The 21,500-nt window shown below is 43.3% G+C and overlaps 1 protein-coding gene across 6 annotated transcripts in view; it reads right to left on the bottom strand.

The window, feature by feature from the left end:
* DACH1 (dachshund family transcription factor 1) overlaps positions 1-20,992 on the bottom strand; it is a 358,213-nt gene extending 337,221 nt beyond the window's left edge. For 2 of the 6 annotated variants that reach the window (XM_052705592.1, XM_052705594.1), the window contains exon 1: positions 19,802-20,992. In XM_052705592.1, coding sequence (XP_052561552.1) covers positions 19,802-20,511 — 710 coding nt within the window. In that variant the 5' untranslated portion in view covers positions 20,512-20,992. The remainder of the gene's footprint in view (positions 1-19,801) is intronic. The other 4 variants (XM_052705593.1, XM_052705595.1, XM_052705596.1 and 1 more) reach the window with 4 other exon arrangements.
* Between the last annotated feature and the right edge of the window lie 508 nt (positions 20,993-21,500).

Here is a 21,500-nt window from a genome sequence, read left to right as displayed (position 1 = left end):
ACGTAAAACTAAGGGGCTTAGGAGCCAGTCTTAAGATCTGATATTCTACATTCCTCCCCCACCAAGAAACCTCCCGTTGAGCATCATCAATCCAATTCCGACTGCTACCTTCTCCTCTAATCGCCCCTTTTGTTTACTTTGCAGCCTCACAAAAAAGACTTCTCCAGAAGGCAGCCTTCTCCTGCCCACAAAACTCCAGCACTAACAACTTTTATCTCTTTCAACATCTTAAATTCTTCTCCAGATGCAAATACCTTCTCCCTAAATGTTCCCCCCATTTATTTCACATCAGTAAACCCAAAAGCAAACTTTGGAAACCTGGCTTTCAACTCCCACATGTTTATAAGACGAGTAGTTTGAACAGGGAAGGGCTCAGAGACACAACTGATGAGCTGGGTACCTACTGCTTCGGCTTCTGCTGAAGAATATACCTCAGAGGTACTCAGTGGCAACCGGAGTCTCCTTTTTTCACACTCATAACTGGAAAACATGCGTATCAGAAAGAAAAACTGAATACACTTCTAAAGGTCACCTATGCTGCATCTCCCATAATGGCAGTAAGGATATCTGACTGCCAAGGGAAGAAGGAGAGAGTGAAACAGATAAAAAACTGCATAAATTCCAACACTGAGGGGGTGAATCGGAGTACATGACAAAGGAGATAAGGACAGCGGCATGCCAGCTGCCAGCTTCGGCTTTTGTACAGCCCCAAGCCCTTGATGACACTGTAGAAGACTAAATTAAGGAGCTCTAATTCTTAAAAAACAAAACAAAACAAAACAAAACACCCTCACAACTGCCTATATTCATTGCTCATTATGTTCACAGACAACATTTCACTGAAGATTTACAGGAGCAAGCACTTATGGAACTAGCCATAAATCCGATTCTTATGAATGGATTATAAAAAAAAATAAAATAAAAAAATTCAAGGACACTGGTCCCACTTCATGCACCATCTACATGAAACTAATATGCACTGTAGATATTCCTGGTGGGAGAACAAAATAATACTACATCAGTTAATGACAATGGAGAAGGAAAGAAAGTATGCACTAAAAAATAGTCAGGATAATTTTTAATGCCCTGTAACAAAAGCATCAATAACATTTTCGGACAAACTGATGAGGAGCTGAACTACTATGACATAGTTGACAAAAGTCTTCAGATCACTGATGAAAATATACTCAAAGAACATAGAAAACTTTGGTTTTTCTATATGATTTTGTGCACCTACGTAACTTTCAGTTTTCAACCTGAATGGCTCTTTTAGGAAAAGATATTTTCTTCAAGAGGATGGGAAATAAACGTCTTTATAATTCTTGAAGAGCAACTCAAAGTAACTAGCTGTAGCAAAACCCAGTTTGCTCTTCTTCTGCCAGACTGAAAGAGACCACAAAAAGAAAATAAGACAAATTTCTTTTCTTTTTCTTCCGTCCTCTTCAGAAGTACTAACAACTTTTCTCTTCTTGTTTAGCCACTAAAGGAGGAAAGTGATAATCCCTTTGAAATTCAGCACTTAACACCTATATGGTAGGTGATAATTGCTGCATTCCAAGAGGATTAACACAGTGGAGCCTACTTTACAGTGAAGTCAGACCATTCTGAGCAGAGAAAAGTTTTTCTAAAACCATGCCTACCCAGGGAAATTTGATGTTTCCCAGTGGTTCAGTGTGGACGAAGACCCGGTTGCTTCAGAAGTTTTTTTTCCAGAATGACTGTGAAAAACTGCAGAAGAAACCAACCAGTGTTGAAACAGAAAAATCAGACCTTTCTGTTCTAAATTAACACATTGTAAGCAATAATAGAATAGGAATATTCCTAAAGAAGCACACAACAGTGTAATCAAGGCAGCTGGTGAGACATTGAGGTTGTCATAACCTAGCTTTTGTTACAGTTAGGACATTTCATTGGCATTAACACTGGGCACTGCTATCAATCGGTACAGACTATGCTGGCTTTGCCTAAATCTCAGGATTCATTCACTTTGTAGTGCTTCCTGCAGACCTGGAGATGTACTGTAACAACTCTCTGCGTACAAGCAGAGATATTCAGGACATAAAAGATGGTGCACACACAACTCTTATCTTTACAATCAGAACATTGCTAGGATAAGCATCCATAGGCCAAAATCACACTGTACCTCAGAGACCAACCACATTTGTTCTGCAGCACACAGCAGGACAAGACTTAGTAATGTAGATAGCCAAGAGAAAGGAATTTGGTTTTCACAGCATTCATGTGTTTTTCTTTCAAAGATTCTACATCTCCCGCCACTAGCACTGATGCCACTCCTGTTTTCTCCTGTTAAATACAGTGTTAAAACTGTCGAGTATTCAGCAGTTCCCTTCCAGGGCTCAGATCATGATGCTACAAGGGAGGACACAGACAATTTCACGGCACCCCAGACCAACATCTGTAAAAATGAAGACACAGCTCCCTCGTTGCGACCACCATTCATTGTTGTTGCTTTTGCCCATTTTGGTCAAACAGGGCAGCTGTTGATGGAAGCACGTAGCAATCTGTTTTCCGCAAAAGATAAGGGTTAATAAAAGTGGGGAGCATTTTTAACCTAGATTTGATCTGGTACAGAAAATGGTCACACAAAGCTGTAGAGGCACAGCTACACAGGAAAGAAATTATATGCCTGGAGGAAACAGAAGAGGGACCAAATTATCTAAACCAGATCTGCTATCAAAAACACTGTAGTATCACCGCCTTACTTCTACAGAAAGACAATGAACAGCAGATGCAATGAATCTGATAATGGAACAGTTTATCTGATTCCTTTAACTATCATATTTACATGAAGCATTTATTGAAACATCACCTACTAATGTATGGATTTATTTCATACTTGCTTTTCATTAATTTTCAAATGGCTGTTGATTCCTTACTTTGCGCATAGGAATGCTCCAGCTATTGATTTCTGCTGATGTCACCAGAGGAACAGCCCCTTTCAGTATCTCTAGCCAAACACAGAGAAAAAATCAGGGAGGTTCTAACACATTAATAAACTTTACTTTTTACTTTTCTGATTAATTTGTAAAGTACTCCTCAAGTTTCCTTGTTCCACCACCATACAGCCATTGCTAATGAACAGAGCATAAATTGAGAAAAGCTGGCAGCTGTAAATGTCAAGATTATGCCCTCCTTATTACTGATACTCCTCTCTGCAAAGCCCTTAGATCCTCTGATCATCATATATGGCAAGCAAGCACTTAGGAACAATGTCAAAGAACCTACTTAAAAATCCAGGCAACTTTTAAACTCTTAAAGTGAAGATAACTCCAACCAGACAAGTAGATTAAAAATGGTGACTGAAGACAGAATTTTCTCCCAGGCAAATTGCCAACATTTTTTGAAAGGTAAACTCAAGCTTTTAATTAGCATGAACACTCCTCCCTGTGAGCATTGCTACTGCCTGGATCGTCTTAAAAAGGAATAAAAATGGCATCCATGACTGTGCCATGGAGCTCAGATTTCCTGCAAGCACAACTGAGAAATTACAAATCATTGCCTAAAAGCAAAGCTGAAGCAAAGGTGATGAAATTTTTAAAAAGCAAATAATGCCGCAGTCAAATCTCAGAATCACAGAAATGAACATAACCACAGAATATATATATAGAATATAAAGCAAGTAGGAAGAAAGGAAACACATTTATGGTTGGCTTTTTTTCCACTTTAATTAGTGGTGGGCTGTCTTAGTTACCTATTCCTATTATTCCAGTTCTGTAAATTAAAATCTCAACTAACAAAACTAAATCAAGGACGATTAATATTTCCCGATTTCACTTGCCTTCCTCCCGCAGTTCGGAATGAAGTGAAAGTTATCCTCAGCATGGCCTGTCACGGTGGGCAGTGGTCCAAATCAAGAAAACTGGGTCAGGCATCTTTCAAAGCTAGCGTTATACGCTCTAGCAAGCAGAATTATTTCTTTCTTTCCAATACAATATGAAGTTTGAAACAGTAGATTCATAACAGTATTTTATTCTACGTACAAAAGTAATACGCTAACAGAAAAAATAATATATGTATTATCCAATTCTCTAAAAAGATGCCTGTAACATTAATTTTGTTGGGTTGTTTTTCTGTTTTTTTTTTTTCAACTTCTATGTCCACTGCACCATTTTATGATTATTAGAAGATACTCCAGGGCATATGTTGTGCTGGTATACAGCGACTTCTCTGGTGGTTGAAATCATTCAGCCCGTGGACTTGTGAATCACAAAGCACCCACGGCTGAGCGAATCCTTGTACGACACATGTCATGTCATATCTTATTGCTTCAGTGCAACCCTTGCACTCCTACCATATCACCAGTAGCAAAACACTTAAGTGCAGATGGGCCGAGCACTGCTGACATCACACCCCCTGGAACGCAGCGCTGTACGCAGAGGTTGTGCTGGGCTATTAAAAGCATGGGGCCCTTATCTGAGCTCAGGACCGCTTTAAAGAGGAGTTACATTGGGTACCAAGAATTCTCAGGCTTGTCCAAACTGTGTTCCAGAGGGGCTCTGCAGGTTTAATAAATCCAAGCAGTCTTTTGCAGTAGTTTGAAACCAGTCTATAGTTAGCTGAGCTACTCATTTGCATGGCACGGGTGCCAACAAGTTACCACATCAGACATTCCCGGGAGGTGCCTGGCCAATAGCAGTGGGTACAACCAGCGCTCTAATCAGTGTTGAAATCATTGATAGCGCTGTCTATCTACACTATGACAGACAAAAGCTGAAATGTATTAAACATAGCAATCCATCATCCTGCAGATGGGAAGCAGGAGCCAGCAGAGTTCAGACGGAGTGACTCCCGCTGCTAACAATGGCTGAAGTACTGACAGTTCAGCACTCCTTCCTACTCACCAGACTCTTCTCCCAGCTTCGTAAGAGCAATGAACGAACAAACAGCTCTCTGCAGAAGAAGGATTTAAACTCTGTTCACTTTCAGATAGATATTATTCTCAGAATGCCCATAACAAGCTTAAAGAGACATCAGTTCTCTTCTAAGAAAAGGGAAAAAGGAAAAAAGTTATTATGTGAAAGGACTGTGAATTCAAATAAATAAGAACAGCAACAACAACAACAAAAAATAAACAACAAACCACCTAACCCTAAATACGTGAGGTGCATAAATCTCATCTCAACGCATGAAAAGTTTACAGGTTAAACGTGTAGTACCAGCAGTGCTACATGTGGTCCAAACGAAGAAATAATACGTGGAATTACGTATTATTTTAATGTCGAGACTACAAAGCATTAAAGGGGAGAGAGATGACTAGTAGAATTTTAAGAAAAATAGGTCCTGAATAAAGTAATGCTAATTATGAAAGTTGATTTTTCTTTCCCGACTTATTTCTTGTAGGACACATGAGTCACACAATATAGCCAAAGGAAAAACTGCAACTGCTAACACCACATTAGTAAAGTATAAAAGGGAAAGACACTTTTCTTAGCATTTCAGCCTTGTCATTTCCAATTTTCTGCTCTTTGGACATGCTTGTATTCAAATTCTGGAACATCTATTCAGCATATCAATCCTAATTAGACAATCTGGGTCTGGAAAGGATGAGAGCTGGGTCATTTGCATAATTTAATCATAAATACTCAGTGATACATATTTCCAAATGCATTTGTACAATTATCTTTTCATCCTTGGGGCAATGGTATTAATATGATTAGGCAATATTTCTGGAAAAAACAGACAAGTATGCACTCTTTTTAACTGCAGCTTAGGGCGATATGAAAAATTAATTAATTTCTGAAGAAAATCAATTTCTGTACGTGACCACATTAGACACTGCTAAACCAAGACACAAAATTCTTTCTCAATCGGAATATTATATCATTATTTTCCAAATTCTGATTGTTATGTGAATGTTTTGATAATAAAACTGTTGGATTATTTAAATACCTTCATACATAGGCATGGAAAAGTGACTATTTCTTTTATGTTACCCTGACATTGCGCTTTAAAATCATATTGTTTGACCAGTCAATAGGAAACCTTAGCATTTGGTCTGAACTCATCTTATGTGATCTTTTATTAATGCGCATTATACTGACTGAATTCAAGGACAGCAGGAAATAATTCAGCTCTGTAAACCAGAGTAGAAAGAAATAGAACTACGTTAACCTAAAGTGTTTTAAAATGAGTAAAAGGTTGCTTGTTTGTTTTGCTATGAAAAATTAGAAAAGGTGTTCCTTCAACAGAAGCACGCTCATTACAAAAATGTTGTGACATATGTGTGATACAGCCAAGCACCCAGGTGGCTAATCTCATTTTTAGAAGAAAGATACTGCTTTGTATGTTAATTGGTGCAAAAAAAATTAAAAAATACATTTACGATTTTATATGTACCACTTTTATTTCTTCTCAATCAACAGAAAAAGTAGAAATTACTGCATGCAAATGTTCAATATTCATTTAATTTGCATGAAGGTGCTTGAACAATTTTTTTATTCTAACAAGCTCATTTTTCATGCGTTTTGTCTTTCATCCTAATCTAGCATCTGTCATTCCTTTTTGAAGTTATTATCGGCCCAATTCCCTCTTGGACATGGTTGCTGGGTGACCGGTATCTTAGCACCCACTTTGACAGGAACAGATGTGAATCTGATCAAGAGATTTCCCATGAGTACCTGAAATCACAAACAACTTTCGTGAAAAACAAACAGCCTCACTGTCATCGTCCCTCTCTCACCCTCCTTTCTCTCCCTTCCCCCACTCCCCTCCAAAAAAAAGAGTGCACGGAATTGGGAAAGTTATTCAGCATCATTAAAATGTATTACAATTTTGCAGGTGCACAGCCCAAATGTTTTCCTAGCTGTTTCAGCACTGAAACAGAAACTCCTGGGTTTAAGTTTTAATAACTACGCTTTGAATACTTTGAACGATGACTGCTCAATTCTAAGGTCACTATCTTCTAAGCATTCCCATGTTTGACTTGTTTTAGTCACCTGAATGCTCTCACTTCTGTCAGTGGGATTACTCACGTCAGTAAATTTCACATACATCCAAGCATCCACAAGTTGTTTTATAAACTCCTAACCCACATTCTGATTACAAACAATGCTCTTTGATCATTCCCACACTTGGTTGCTGGTATCTATGAAACTCCTGCATACGAAAAATCTGTTTGAGATGGAGGGTGCCGATACTGACAATATTTAAGGACATGTATAACTTCATATCTCTAAATTGTCCGACTGAGATGTTACAGTCAACAGGACTCCTCACACAAGCCAAAGTTTCCTTCCTGCTTGCAGGATTAAGACTTTTATGTGCAGCCCAATATTTACTGCTGCGCATCTGATGGGTAAAACTATAAACAAGCCTGGGAATCACAGCTATATGCCTCTGAAGTAAACTCTGAAACACACAACACAGAGGTAACAATTTCCAGATATGATTAAATTTACCTAACAAACGTGTCTCACAAACTATTTCTTCACAGAGGCATCATCAAAGCCTGTACTTCCACGTTAGTCCCCTGCAAAACTCAGTCATGTGTGCTAATAATAGTAGATAGTAGTAACTTCCTTTATCGACTTATCTTTATCTTCCCTTCTTTTATCTATCCTGTAAATTAGTTGATTAAAGGAGATGGAGGTAATAAGTTCTTTCAGTAATATAATAAAAACACAAATACCTAATTCACAACTAGCATCTCTGCCACAAGAATCTCAGTCCCACATCAAACTCCAAAGTAAAGTGTATTTCTTCTTACTTGCTTTTCCAGACATTATTCTAAACACAATCTTACTCAGCAAAGAGAAAGAAAACGGTTCTGATCCAAAGACTGAAAATTTGATCACACATATTTAAACTTACAATGCTGTGTGGTCAAATATACTTCAATATGCTGTCAAACAGCTTTTTAGTTCTGCCTCTTCACTATGCTACTCTTCACGATATTCCCAACACCACAGCCTAAGGGCTCTTGTTCCTACTGCTGCTGTTAGGGTTAGCAACTCCCAGACAAAGAATCCATATTTGAAGTCTTCATGATGACTAATAAAATGGGGCTTCTGTTAGGAACTGTACATTTGTATCTTTCATTTCTTCAAAATCAACAGACTTGTGTGAGGGGAAGAAGGGGAGAAAAAGGAAAGTCTGGATTTTGAAATCCAAATATATTAGTTTGTTCCTTCATATTGAGTTCTTTTGTGATTAAACAAATAACTAAGGAATTTTTCCTCCGTAGTTTTGATGCATAGAAAATTCAAGACAAACACATCAAATACAGTGAAGAGAGAGCTCATCTTAAAGATCTTCCTTATTTACCACGAAAATCAGAAAGCATGGCAGCTGAAACACTTTATCTCTAAGTCAATAGCCTTAACCTACTCTGATCTGTATTTGCTCTAGATGCAGTATGATTAATATATCTTTCACTCAGCCTATGAATAACGGAACTACAAAGGAATAGCCAGTAAATAAATACTCGAGAAAATGCAACTAGACTCTTATCTTCTATTAAAAATAATTTGGAAACATAACCATTCATGTGCCTTGGAAAAAAAAATCCCACTCCGATCCACTCAGGGTATCAGCATTAAGCTGCTGACAGTCAAACCTGTTGATGACATCAACAAAAACTGAATTACTGAAAGCAAAAGGCTGACTTCTAAAGAACTTGGGGATCAATATGAGCACTTCTTGGAGGCAAATTAGAAAAAGACATTATGTACACATTCATAATAAATACGTAATAGTGATAAGCAGCCACTCTTTAGAAGACCTGCCTTCCACTCTGCCAGTCAAGTGAAGCAAAGGCCACAAATAGCAGCCATAGAATGCCGCATGGAACAGCCTGGATATCCACACCACCAAAGTAGCGAATTGTTGAACATAAACTGTGAGAGGAAATTCCCCGCTGGGAAAAGCAAACAAATGTAGTAAATAAATATCATCTTACATATGATGGTACATTCCTCTTCCCATTTCTCCCCCTCTGATCCTTGCTGGCTAAGGCCAAAAGTGACTAGAAACTCACAACTTCATGTAAGTGAGAGCAGTAATTCCAAACAAAAGCCCATTCTGCCATATCTACATTCAGTACTAGAATGCATAGAGTTAGGAATCATCACATGAACTGTTCAGTCGATCTAAAATGTTAAGATGGTGTATAAAGAAAAAGGAAATCTATCCTAGATGGATAGTACCCAAATCTGTCACTCATTCACTAGAAATAGGTAGACTTATGCAGGCACTTAATGCCAATTTCAACTCTCAAAGTGTCTTTCAAGGATGGGAAAGATTGCCTGAGAATAAGGAAATAGTTTTCATGATAAGGTGGAAGTGGAGCCTGGAAGGTTTGTAGAGCCTCTGTGGGATAATAATTGCTGAGGCAAACTTCAGCTGAACAGAGCACTCACTTAGTTTGTTAAATAAATCAAAGTGCAAGCTAATTCTAATTTCAATGTATAAGCATGTAGTTCAATCATAGATATTCAGAAGTACTAAGGATCCCTTCCCTGTCCTCAGGGGCTCCCTGTTTCAGTTCAATCTGTGTACTGGAAACTGGTGCTACATTGGCATACACGAAGACATCTTAAGCACCACATCAGTTCACAAAGTGAGGTAAGCACTTGCTCACCTCAGATATTTAGACTTCTGGATCACACCAAAGTGGTAGAAAAGAAAGGTTGTGGTAACACCCACCCATTACCTCAATCAATTCAAAAAGGGCTGAACACAGATCTTCCACGTTCAAAAAGCTTAATCTGACAGAGGCCAAGCGCCATTTTGGAGGCAGATGACTTTCTCCTGATCACCTCTACTAAACAGATGACCTGCACAGGGAATGTAACTTGTTTCACTGGTGAGCTGTTTTAAACCTTGGCCCACTTGTCCCATGTCCTAAGTGAGCAGCTCACCCATCCAGCTGTAGAGATAATCCCTTACCAGTAGCCCATACAATATGTACTAACTATACCCACTGACCATTCTGGGATTTGCAACTCACACGCAGGGAAACGAAGCCTAAGTTACTTAAGCCACAGGAGGATTAACCCACATCGAACAAAGTCCATAGTTTAAACTTTCTGCAGCTTACTTATACTGAGAAACCATTAGACATTTTAACAAATTAGAACACTGAACTGTTAAATATTAGGCACATGACCCATACCTAATGTAAAGTAAGTTTCTAAAAATGTCCTTAGAAATATTTAGTAGAAAAACAGGTGTAGGGGAGAATTCAAATGTGACCCGTAAGGCCCTAGTATTTAGAAACGAATTGGGATCAGTTCATTCCTTTCCCAAGGGGTAGCTTGTATAAATGTAATTCTATGGTTTCATAAAACCAGGTCAAGTTTCTGTCCCTTGAGGTCCTTTGGCAATTTGAAGCATGGCAGCACTTTTTCCTGGCTACAAGTTCAAATCTGCATGCGTTCTGGAATTGTGAAAGGAAATGATTAGGTGGGCTGGAAAGATATACCCATCCCAATTACAGCACACCTTCCATAAAGAAAACACTTCCATAGGTGAAACAAGATTTCACAAAACAGTATTTACAACCAGTTGGATCTCTTCATTTAAGCTGATGAAAATGCTTTTTTCATCTCTAAAAATAAATATCTGTCTTTCAGCAACTGGCACACCAAGTAGAAGAACAGACGACCTTATCACATAACAATGCCAGCAGTTTTAACTGACAACATCTTTCTCCTTCAGTGTCAAAATGTTTTACATATGTAGTCATACTTTGGAATATTTGTGAATACAATGATGTTTCACAAGGCATTTCATAACTATTATTTTATTACCTCTCATGATATCACTGTATTATACTAATTTCAGTAATAAAATATGTAAAATAAGATGCCACGAGACAAAAATCACCTAAGGGGTCACTGCAAAAGGCAAAATGTATATTTGGTAGACCAGCAACAGTAAAGACTCAGCAGTAGAGCTGAGAAGCTCTACTCCTGAAGTAACAACCTGAGATTACTGTGTTTAACATTATGCGTGACGCGTACTGGAGCCTGAACCTCCCTGCAATGAAGCCAGAGTGATAATGGGTTGATTTTGACTATGCAACTGAGCTACACAAATCACTCCATTTGAGACGTGTCCTTCTGGCTCCATCAAGCCTTACACAGCCTTTGTAGAAGTATACACTGGTCAGCTCCATGCAAATGTCTTTAATGCACGCCTGTGAGTCCACACATATGCCCAAGGTCAGCAGACAAAAAAGACTGCCCCACCTCAGCCCGCAGGCAGACTGACCTCCACCATAGCTTCAACATAGGTGGAGCATTCTAAAAGCACATGCAAAGAACAGAGGAAGGGCAACAGTCAATACATTCACTACCTTTAAGCAAATTGCTCTCTCTGCATGTGTACATCTGAGATCTACATGCTATGGAGCTGCACTTCTACAGATGAATTCCACCCTTTCCTCCACTTTCCAGTGGGGATGCTAGAGAAGCTCTGAAAGGAAAAATCTATGGGAAGTTTGTTGCTTGTCAGTCCCATCACACCTGTTGTACCTTTAATGGCATCAAGCCAACCCAACAGCTGCGGCTATACCCAAACATCTCTACTAAACTGATGACCCGCACAGGAAATGTTATGACTCCTTCCTTAAATAATAATTTGCATATGTGCTCCTGGAACAGTGACATGCTGCTAAATCAGTACTTCTAACACATTTCCCTTGTTGCTTTTCAAAAATATGCTTTTCTTGTACAATATATAGCTGTACTTTAAACTTATTACTTATTGCAAAGGGAACTTCATTTTCTACTACAATCTTTGTTTTTAGTATATGTCAGTATGCACATATTTTGAAGAGAGAGAGTAGAATCAGTGGAATAATAAACTATCTACAATACACAATAGTGTAAGACATACTATAGTATAATATGCTTATTTTTTAATCTGGTCTTTTAAAAGCTATGAATACCAGCTTAAAAAAAAAAAAAAAAAAAAAAGGAAAAAAAGAAGAAAAAAAGTGGTCCAGATTTGAATTAGAACATTGTACATGGAAATGAGAAGCACTAGCATGACATTAGTTTTGAGTGGTAAATACAGACGTGGAGATATAATGAAGTTCTACATATCATGTGTAGGAAGTGTTGGAACAAGCTAAGAGAAGGAAAAAAAAAGAGGGAACATATACACGACTTTTCGTTTGTATCAGTCTGTTATATGCTTAAGTCCACCTGAGGTATTTTCCTTTCTTCCTCCTTCTCTTTTGTTAAGGAAACTGAATGCAATTGGAAAATGGTTTCATTTTCTTCTCTGTAGTCTGATAGTTCTCTGTAGTCTGAACTATCAGACTACATGAACTCAAACGTGAAAAGTGACAGTGACAGCACATCTCATTCCCTTAATAAGTGCTCATTCCCTTAATAAGAGAAAGGTTTTTTCTTCTGTTCTACAAAAAACAAATACAAGAACTGCTAGCAGGTATTATAAAGTCATGCTTTATAGCAAATTCTGATATTCATTCCTACCAGGGACATCACCCTTATTTCTTAATGTTAAAAATGCAACATGACTCTCCACTTTGCTATTTTATGCAACAAGTGTTATTTACAGGACACTACAACTTAAGTATTTTTACTGTTTTCTAACTGACACTAGACAGCATGTAACAATAGAGCTTTCTACCAAATATTGCACTTGGTTCTTTCAAAGGAGAGCTTCTAAATATATTAGCATACTCTTGGTTTAAAAGATGCATTTAGGCCTTTGAAATCAACAGGACTGTCCACATTCTTAAAAGAAGGCACGGTTTAAAACCACAGCATTTTTAATGTAAATAGCTAAGTCCTACCAGTGACCTTCTCCAATAAATAAAGATTTTTACGGCAGCCCAGGAGACTGGAAACAAATTACATACTTCATAAAGATAGATAAGACTGGTATCTATTAACCTACAGTAGAAAACTAATTGAAATATTAAGTTTATATTTTGACTGCATTTGAAAAAGTATAACTCAAAAAAGTGGTTTTTGTAATAATGTATTTTTAACAACACTAGAACTTTAATAAATCCTGAGCAGATTTATCACAAATAGAAATTCAGTGCATTCTTTATACATCTCTTAAAAATACAGTACGAATAACCTGAAAGCTCTTTCTACAAACCGTAAGTAAAATCCTGATCTAGCTTCGTATTTAAAATGAACTCATTACCAAGTATGAGAACAACATGAAATCACGGTTACTAAAGATGCAATTAAATACTAATCAAATATATACTGCCTGCTCCCTTTAAAGTTTACTTTTGACTGCTAATTTATTTTTGATCCCTTACAATTCTTTTATGTAAGATGAAAAAGCCAAGCATTTCCCAAAAGTAAAAGATTTTTAAAATCATTACCGTCACACAACAATTTGTATACACAAGCATATTCTGAGACATGTTCTGAACAACAGCTTTTTGGCCAAATGTGGAAAACATGTTTTCAGTGCTGTATCATTAACAAGAGTTCTAACAGGAACGTTATTCAGAGTTACGAACTTCAATCCTGACATTGTAACACAACAAATATTTGGCTGTCAATTATCCAAAAATCTTTGCTGCAGTCCTCCTTACTCCTTTCTTGCCTTTTCTCTCCAGCCCCATTCAGCTCCAGTATAACTCTATTAACTTAAGTTGTCAGCAAGGTAGTTAAGATATTTTCTTCTCTGTATTCTTAGCATTGTGTAAAATTATAGTAAGTAAAAAAGAAAATCAGACTGAAAGCCCAGCCTCAATCCAAGCATATTTAACATAAAAAGGAACGTATCTGGCAGAATTCAGCTTCCAGTTCATGCTGCCATGCTCGCTGGATGTTCCTTTTCCATTAGGATGAGAGCGTGTTATAAGCAGCAGAATTTTATTCACCCTCAGAATTTATATAGTTATTCTATAAATAAACCATATGGCTAAATTCCACCAGGTGCACCTGTTTCTGAACTACAGCTAATTTTAGTCTTTCAATGAACATAAAAACCATTCAATATTTGCAACCAAAAAAAGTACTTATTTTTCATCACTTTCTTCTTCACAAGGAAGATGTAAAATGCACAGGATGCAGAGAAAACATCTACTGTAAATTAGTTTTGCAGTGAACAGGGTACCCTAAGATGGAAAAACAAACAGAAAGCTACATACCCACATGAGAATCCTCATGGTCACACAGTAAAGCTTTAGCCTGCTTTATTAAATCAAAACCATGAAAATTAGGAATATTAAAAACAGTCTTGAACTGTTTTACAAAGTTTCTGTTTTGTTGCTAATGAGCTATTTGATACACATGGTTTACAGGATTGCATTGTATACATTCATACACTTGCTGACTGTAGATGTAATTATCACAAAATATCATTTACAAGCAACGTGAGCTGAAATGCAGCCTACGAGCCATTCCTCGATCAAAGCTCACACGGAAGTTCAGGTCAGTGTATCCTTAAGTGCCATTCAGGGCCCTCGTCACCCAGTATCCCATCTCTAAAGGAGACCAACTCAGCTTCACAGGGCAATGCAAGTGCACAGTATTTACAGGTTATCCTTCCCTGATGCAGCTCACTGCTAACAGTGGTTCAGAGTAAAGAATCTGCAATAGGGACTTAACTGCATGCTCAGAACTGATTCTTCCTCTCATGCAGTTCCCTGACAGCTTATGCTATGGAAACTTACCATTATCTATTCTTTTTCTTCCATTAAAATAATAAGACTAAGATATCTAATGATCTAATGTTTGAAAACACAGAATCGCGTAACTCACAGTTAATGATAAAGACCCACATACAAACAGATTGCACTCCAATGCTCCACACTGCTTAAGAAATGGAGCATCAGCAGTGGTTACGCTCCAAACTGAGCCTGGTATCAGATACATAAGCAGAACGCTGGGAGTAACCTAGGGACAAAGTAACTTCAGGAAGCACACTGCCTTTTGTTACGTTGAGTCACAGATACATTTTGATTGTAAAAATAAATATTTTGGCTTACGCTTCAGGATTTTTGTAAATAATTTAAATGATAATGGACAAAAAAAAATCTTCCTTGATGCATACTGGAGAAATTATATATATATGAATTAATTTTGTGCATCATAATAGCTTTTGCAGATGAATCTTCAGCTCCATCAATTAAACGCATACTTCGGCAACGAAAAATTTGCTGTCAATTCCTATGATGTCTATCCACATTACAGTGCTGCTACAGAACACACACGTAAAGATTACTGAAAAAATTACTCTGCAGTACATAATTTGCAAAAGGTTAATAACTATTTGGAAACAATGTATGGAATTAGCTCCTAATGCAGAGCAGATCCTCAAAACGTTAGTTTTAAAAGAAAACACATTTAACTTATAAAGGAACAAAGAAGATCTCAATGTAGTTCTGTTGCTTAAAAGCAGGCAGAGGCTGCCGTAGTTCCGGACCCTGTGCTCACACAGTGCTGATGCAGCTCGGCAGTTCCTGATTCCTGCTGAGCCCTCCTGCACCAGAGATGCACCTCTGCATGCAGCCCAACCACACCACTCCTGTGTCCGGATGCGGGACAGCTGGGGGGGATGCAGTGGCACAGACGGCAGCAGGTATTTAACAGATTGTAGTTCTCGAGAAGGATATTCACATTTAACATAAAGTATGAGAATTCTGTGCTTCACATGGGATTCACCTCAGATGATGAAACACAGCGATGGGCAAAACCAGCCCTCTGGAACGATCCGGGAACAGGAAAGGAGAAGAACCCCTAAGAGGCAGTCAAACAGTAATCATCATCCCCAACCAAAGCTCGGAATACACTCCGACTGTGAAGTCTTAGCTAGGCACTGGGAGCAGATGAGATCGCTCCGAGCCGAGGAACTGCTGAGGGAAGCGCCGGGAGCGCGCAGCGGCCAACAGGGGGCAGCTTCCGCGGGAGCGCGCCCCGCCGGCACCGCACGGCACGGCACGGCACCGCAATGGGAGGTGAGCACCGTCCCGGAGCGGCACGGGTATGAACCCAGCGCTGAGAGCTGCGGGGAAAACAGCCGTCAGGCCGGAAGGACAGGACCCGCTCCTTTGCGGGCAGTCCCGAAAAGGGAGTGCAGGCCTACGTGGGAACTTGGTGTCTGAGTTTGTGGAGATAAAGAACTTTGCATTCCGAGTGTACGTGTCGCTGTGCTATCATACAGTCTGCTCTCTTCAGTAAAGCTGATGCAGAATCGACAACAGGATGTACGTTTTTGTACTAATTACAGCCTTAAAAAAAAAAATCCCGAACAGTACTCACAGCTATAAAGGAGGAGTTAATAAAATTGAATGAATACTTTCAGAAAACGAAGACCCAGGAGGAGATGTCCCCGTGGCCAGCAGTGCCCTCGCAGCGCCCATCAGGCAGCGCAGTGTGGCACAGCTCTCCCTCCTTCCCCAGGTGCCGGATGCTGGGCTGCTGCCACTGCCACAGCATCAGATTAAGGGGATAAACCGGCTGCTGTGTTGTAGCCATTGTGCTCCAAAGATCGCAGATTCTCCTCTATAGTATTAAACAATAAATAAATGCGGTGAGATGGGCCTTGAAGTTCTGTTCTCGCACGGGGCTGGAGCCCTGCTGGTTGTTCTAAATGTGCATAAGCTTTCTCCACACCTTTCACTTCTTTATAGGTGCTACGATTTATCCCCTGGCCTTCTAGAAGTCTCCTTTGCTCATAAAACCCACCGTATTTCTGCCGATTACGTTATATTTTAGTAATCGGCGGCAAGAAGGGAGGTCATCACTACATACCCACATTCTGTATATTTGGAATTATTTGCAGCTGCACTGCTGACAGGTTCATTTAAACTACCTGTGATCTGCACTAACCTATCTGGGTGAGATGCTCCCTTAATTAATACCAATAGGAGGAAAATGATGCGAGCACTCAGCAAACACACACATGCCAGGTCCTGCTGGAAGCTACAGCAAGGAGACTGCAAGACAAGCTTTCGGGAGAACTGTTTCATGTCAGGAATCTTTCCCCTCTGCACTCCAAATCAATGGGGTTGTTTTCCAAAATTTGTAAACAACTCCCAAACAGCGCAAATAACTCTCTGCTTTAAGTATGAATGTCAATGAACTCATTCAAATCATCCTGAAATGTCAGCAGAGATTAACACGTCCTGGCCACGGGAGGGAGGTCAGAGGAAGGCACGCTCTCAGCCTGCCGTGGGCACAATCCAAAGCCAATCTAAGTCTATGGGAAATTCCAGAAAGGGACCAGCATGTCAAAATTCCACAGCAAGCGCTGAAGACACAAGAGACCAGAACAGTCTGGGATCAATAGCTTCCAGGTCATTAATCCCACACAGGTGACATCCAGTGCACAGAGCGCTGCTCTGCTCCACAGACACATTCAGGAAACCTGATGTGACTGGGCATCCAATAGCTTTAAATATTTTTCGTGTTTTGCCTTTACACTTCTCCTATTTGTTTGGCATATGGCTTTCCAGCATCCCATTAATGTCAAACCGTTTAATCACAATGTAGGCTAAACGCACAGTTTGCTATTTCCTGGATTTCTGTTTGGCAACTGATGCTTTTTATGGGGAAAATAAAAGCAAAGGTCAGTCGGACCAGAAAAGAAAAGTCATCCTCCATAGCGGAAGGCTGTTTTTCCAGCGAGCTGATACAGAGCCTAATTTAGAAAAAGGTCCTTTAGTATCACGTTATTATTAGTAGTATCACAAATAAACACAGAAACCAATTCACTTTACAGAACTCCACATAAAGCATTCAATAGAAAATCCCTTGGTGCTTCATTGATTTTTGGTTTATTGATTTATTTTTTTTTTTAAATAGCAATATCACAGTTAAAATGTATCATTTTGGTGGAATGCATCTAAAACTTCTCTATCCTGAAATAAGTTATTGCAAATGATTTGCACAACTGGCAACTAACTGCTCCATCCATTTAAAAAAACGCAAAGCAATAGCTTTATTTGGATGCCTTTTTTGATTAAACAACCTATTAACCTTGATGAAGCTTTCCAAAATAGGGGATTAGTGTATTTGAGTGCATCAGCTGATTATGAGAGAAATACAACAGTGATAAGATGCTGGATCACAATTTCTCCATCTGACGACTGTAGCAATTGAGCCGCTGGTTTGGAGCTGGCTCTTACAGCTCCATCTCCGCAGCAGTGTCTGCCCAGACGCAGACAGACATCGCCCAGCAGAGCAAAGCCTGGAAGGTCACTGCAATCACTGCACCGAGTGGATCACAATGCCCTACGTAAGCACTGTACAGCCAGAAATAATTGCAAATAATTAGTTTGTAAGGAACGAAGAGCCACAATGAAACGTATTGGAGGAGAAACCCAGAAAGTAAATACAGTTTGATGTTCCGATGGTATCATCCGTTCTGACCCAAACTCACTGACCCACTTTGCTTTATCTTTCTATACCGTAATAACGCATTTTGCATACCCATCGCAAATCCTTCCCATTAAGTTATTTGCTTAATGGATGTATAAATATGCCTACTACAATTACGCTTTTTAAGGGTCAGATCCCATCCACTCCTGAACCCACGCCTGTAATTCCCACTGCGCTGGCTGGTAGCACAGCACAGACCTGCGTTGCTGGAAGGTGGCCGGCACAACGCTGGTGCCACAGCCGTGCCCTGCTGCCAGCCTCACGCCATGCACCCACGGGGACCTGCATCCGCCCTGCCCCCAAAGAAAACTTTCTCCCTTTTGTATTCCCACGTGTCGAAGTTGTGTACAGCACAATGCGAGCGTGACAAAGTGAAACTTCCACCAGTTTAAGGAACAAATGCTGAACTCTTGCAGAGCTCTGGCAACAGAAACACCTATCGATGTGCGCTGCAACAACGCAGCTCCCGAAGTTGGGGTTCTGTCAGTACTGGGATTTCGCCGGGCCGCACTGCCCTGAGCACTGAGGAGCTCCATCCATCCGCTCACCCATCTCTCGGTGCCATCCCCGGCCCGGTCCGTGCGGGAAAGCTAACACGAAACCGCACGGGGTTAATTCCCCAAGTGCCGGCTTCTGCTGCACCCCGAGATGTGACAACGAGGAATCGCCGTGCTCTGCGCTGAGAGAGGCAGCGGGCCCCCTCCCCAGCGCGGGGCAGCGGGGGCATGGCGGCGGTGCGACCCTTACGGGCCCCCTGCCCGTAACCTATGGACGCGGAGGTAACAGCCTCATGCTTTCTCCCCGAGCGGGCTGCAGCCGCGGCAGGAATTTCCTCTTTCGCCAGCTCCTTCTGTTTCTCCCCGCTCACTGCCAACTTTGGGGCTTCCCCCCCGCCCCCTCCCCTCCGCCCGACCCCAGGGTAAGGGGGGCCGGGAGCGCGCTTCCGTGCGCGCCCCCCTCCGCGCGTTCCCGTCGTCCCCCTTCCCCCCCCCCCCTTCCGCGTCGGCCCCGCGCCGCAGCCCCGCCAACCCCCTCGCACCTGCTCGGCCCCGCGCCCCCTGCCCCGAGCGGAGCCCGCTCCTCCCCGCCCGCCATGTGGCGGCCGCACAAAAGTGTGTGACAGCGCTCGGCGGCCCAGCGGCCTCTGGGCAGCGCCTCACCCCACGGGTACGCACCCCCCTTCTTCCCCCCCCGCCCCCCGCTCCCCCATCCGGCCGCTTTACCACAAGGGTTAAAGCTGCACCCCAGCGGCACTTGGGGCCGAACCTCGGCCTCGGGGGGAGGAGTGGGGGGGTGAGGGGGGGGGCACGGAGCAGGGGACAGCAGCGCGGCGCGTAGGGCAGGGGGCAGAGCCGCCCCCCCCCCCCACCCCCGGGCCGGCAGCGGGGAGCGGCGCCGCACCGCGCGGGGGTGGGACGGGGGCGGGGGGCCGCGCGCGCGGCTCGCGGCGGTACCTGGCGTTGGTGCAGTCGTTGTAGAGGGTCTCGAAATCCTTCCGGGAGATGAGTTTGCAGCGGTTGACGCCGGGCTGGATGGCCCCCAGCCCCCGCAGGATGCGGACCTGCTCCACGTTGCAGACCACGGGCGTGATCTCCAGGCGCTTCAGCTTGGTGTAGACCGTGTGCAAGCCCCCCACCAAGTGCTTCAGGAAGAGGTCGAACGCCTGGGGCAGGCAGATGAGCTCGCAGCCCTCCACGGTGAAGGAGGCCACTTTGGCCCCCCTCAGATCCACCATCTTGCACTCGTTATTCTGGGGGGTGTTCTCCACCGGGGACGGGGTCGAGTACACGGGCTTGCCGGGCAGGCTGCCGGCCGCGCCGGCGTTGGGCGTGGAGGTGCCGGAGGTGCCGCCGCCGGTGCCGCTGCCCAGGCTGGGGCTGCCGCCGCCGCCGCCGCTGCCGCCGCCTCCGCCGCTGCCTCCGGTGGTGGTGGTGGTGGCGGTGGAGGTGACTGTGGCCGCCGCCGCCGCCGGCGCTGCGATGGGCTCCGGGCGGAATAGGTTTGTCCCCGAGGCGGGCGGCGGGGGAGCGATGGCCGGAGCCGGAGAGGAGGTGGCGGCCGCCGAGGAGGTGGTGGTGGTGGTGGTGCAGGCGGCAGAAGTTGAGACCGGAGGCTGAGGGGGGACCAGCGGGGCCGGAGGGATCAGCGCAGCCGGAACGGCCATGGTCACATATACAGCGGGGGGGGGCAGGGAGGGGGAAAGTTCCCACACACGCGCGCAGGAGAAGGGGGAAAATTAAAAAAATATATATCTATTAAAAAAAAAAAAAAAAAAAAAAAGGAGAGGAGAAGGGAGGAGGAGGGGGAAGAGAAAGGGGGACAGCCCCGCTCAGGTGCTGCGGCAGCGGGAGAGCAGAGCAGGGACGGAGTGAGCGCCGAACGCACAAAGTGTCCCGCGAGCGGGGCCGGAGGAGGAGGAGGAGGAGGAGGAGGAGAGAAGTCCGCTCCGGGCGGCGGGGCCGGGGCGAGGGGAGGGGGAGGGCAGCTCCTGCCTGCGGCCCCGCGCTAGCACCGCGGCGAGGGCGACCGGGAGAAGGAGGAGGTGTAGAGGACCCGGGCTCTCTCCGGCGAGTACATTGATCAAAGATTGAGAGGGGAATGACAGAGAGAAAAGGAGCCGGGAAGTGCCGCCGCCGCTGCCGCCCGCTCCGGACGAGTTGTTGTTGTCACACGGCGCGGGGGGCGGAGCTCCGGCAACTTGAAATACCCTTTGAAGCGGCGCAGGGCTCGCTCGCGGCATTAACCCGAATTACCCAACCAGGAGCCCGGAGCGGGGGCGCGGGGAGCAGTGTCTCTCCAGTCCCCCCTTCCCTCCCCCCCCGCCCCTCGGAACCGTTAGATGACATGTTTCAGGTTTCACCCCGCCGCAGACGGGATGTAATTTCCCCAGCCCGTGTCGGCAGCCGCTTGTCAGCGCTCTGCGGAGAAGCGCGAGCGGATCCGCTCCCAACAGCGCGCCGCGCTCGGGGCGGCGGGCGGGCGGGCGGGAGCAGCGCTGCTGCGGGCTCGGCGTTGTGGCCGCCGTTGTTCCCCCGAGAGCGGAGCGCCCCCTCCCGGCGGGGCGGGAGCAGGGCAGCGCCGGGCCCCTTTGTGTACGGGGCGGGCGCCGGAGTCGCTCCGGAGGGCGGGCGTCGCGCCACAGGTGGCGGGGCC

This window comes from Tympanuchus pallidicinctus, unplaced genomic scaffold (genome assembly GCF_026119805.1).
Source record: "Tympanuchus pallidicinctus isolate F22 unplaced genomic scaffold, pur_lepc_1.0 scaffold6, whole genome shotgun sequence".
In the NCBI taxonomy this organism is placed as follows: Eukaryota; Metazoa; Chordata; class Aves; order Galliformes; family Phasianidae; genus Tympanuchus; species Tympanuchus pallidicinctus.
The sequence above is the reverse complement of the archived record's forward strand: the minus strand, read 5'-3'. Positions and strand labels throughout refer to the sequence as shown.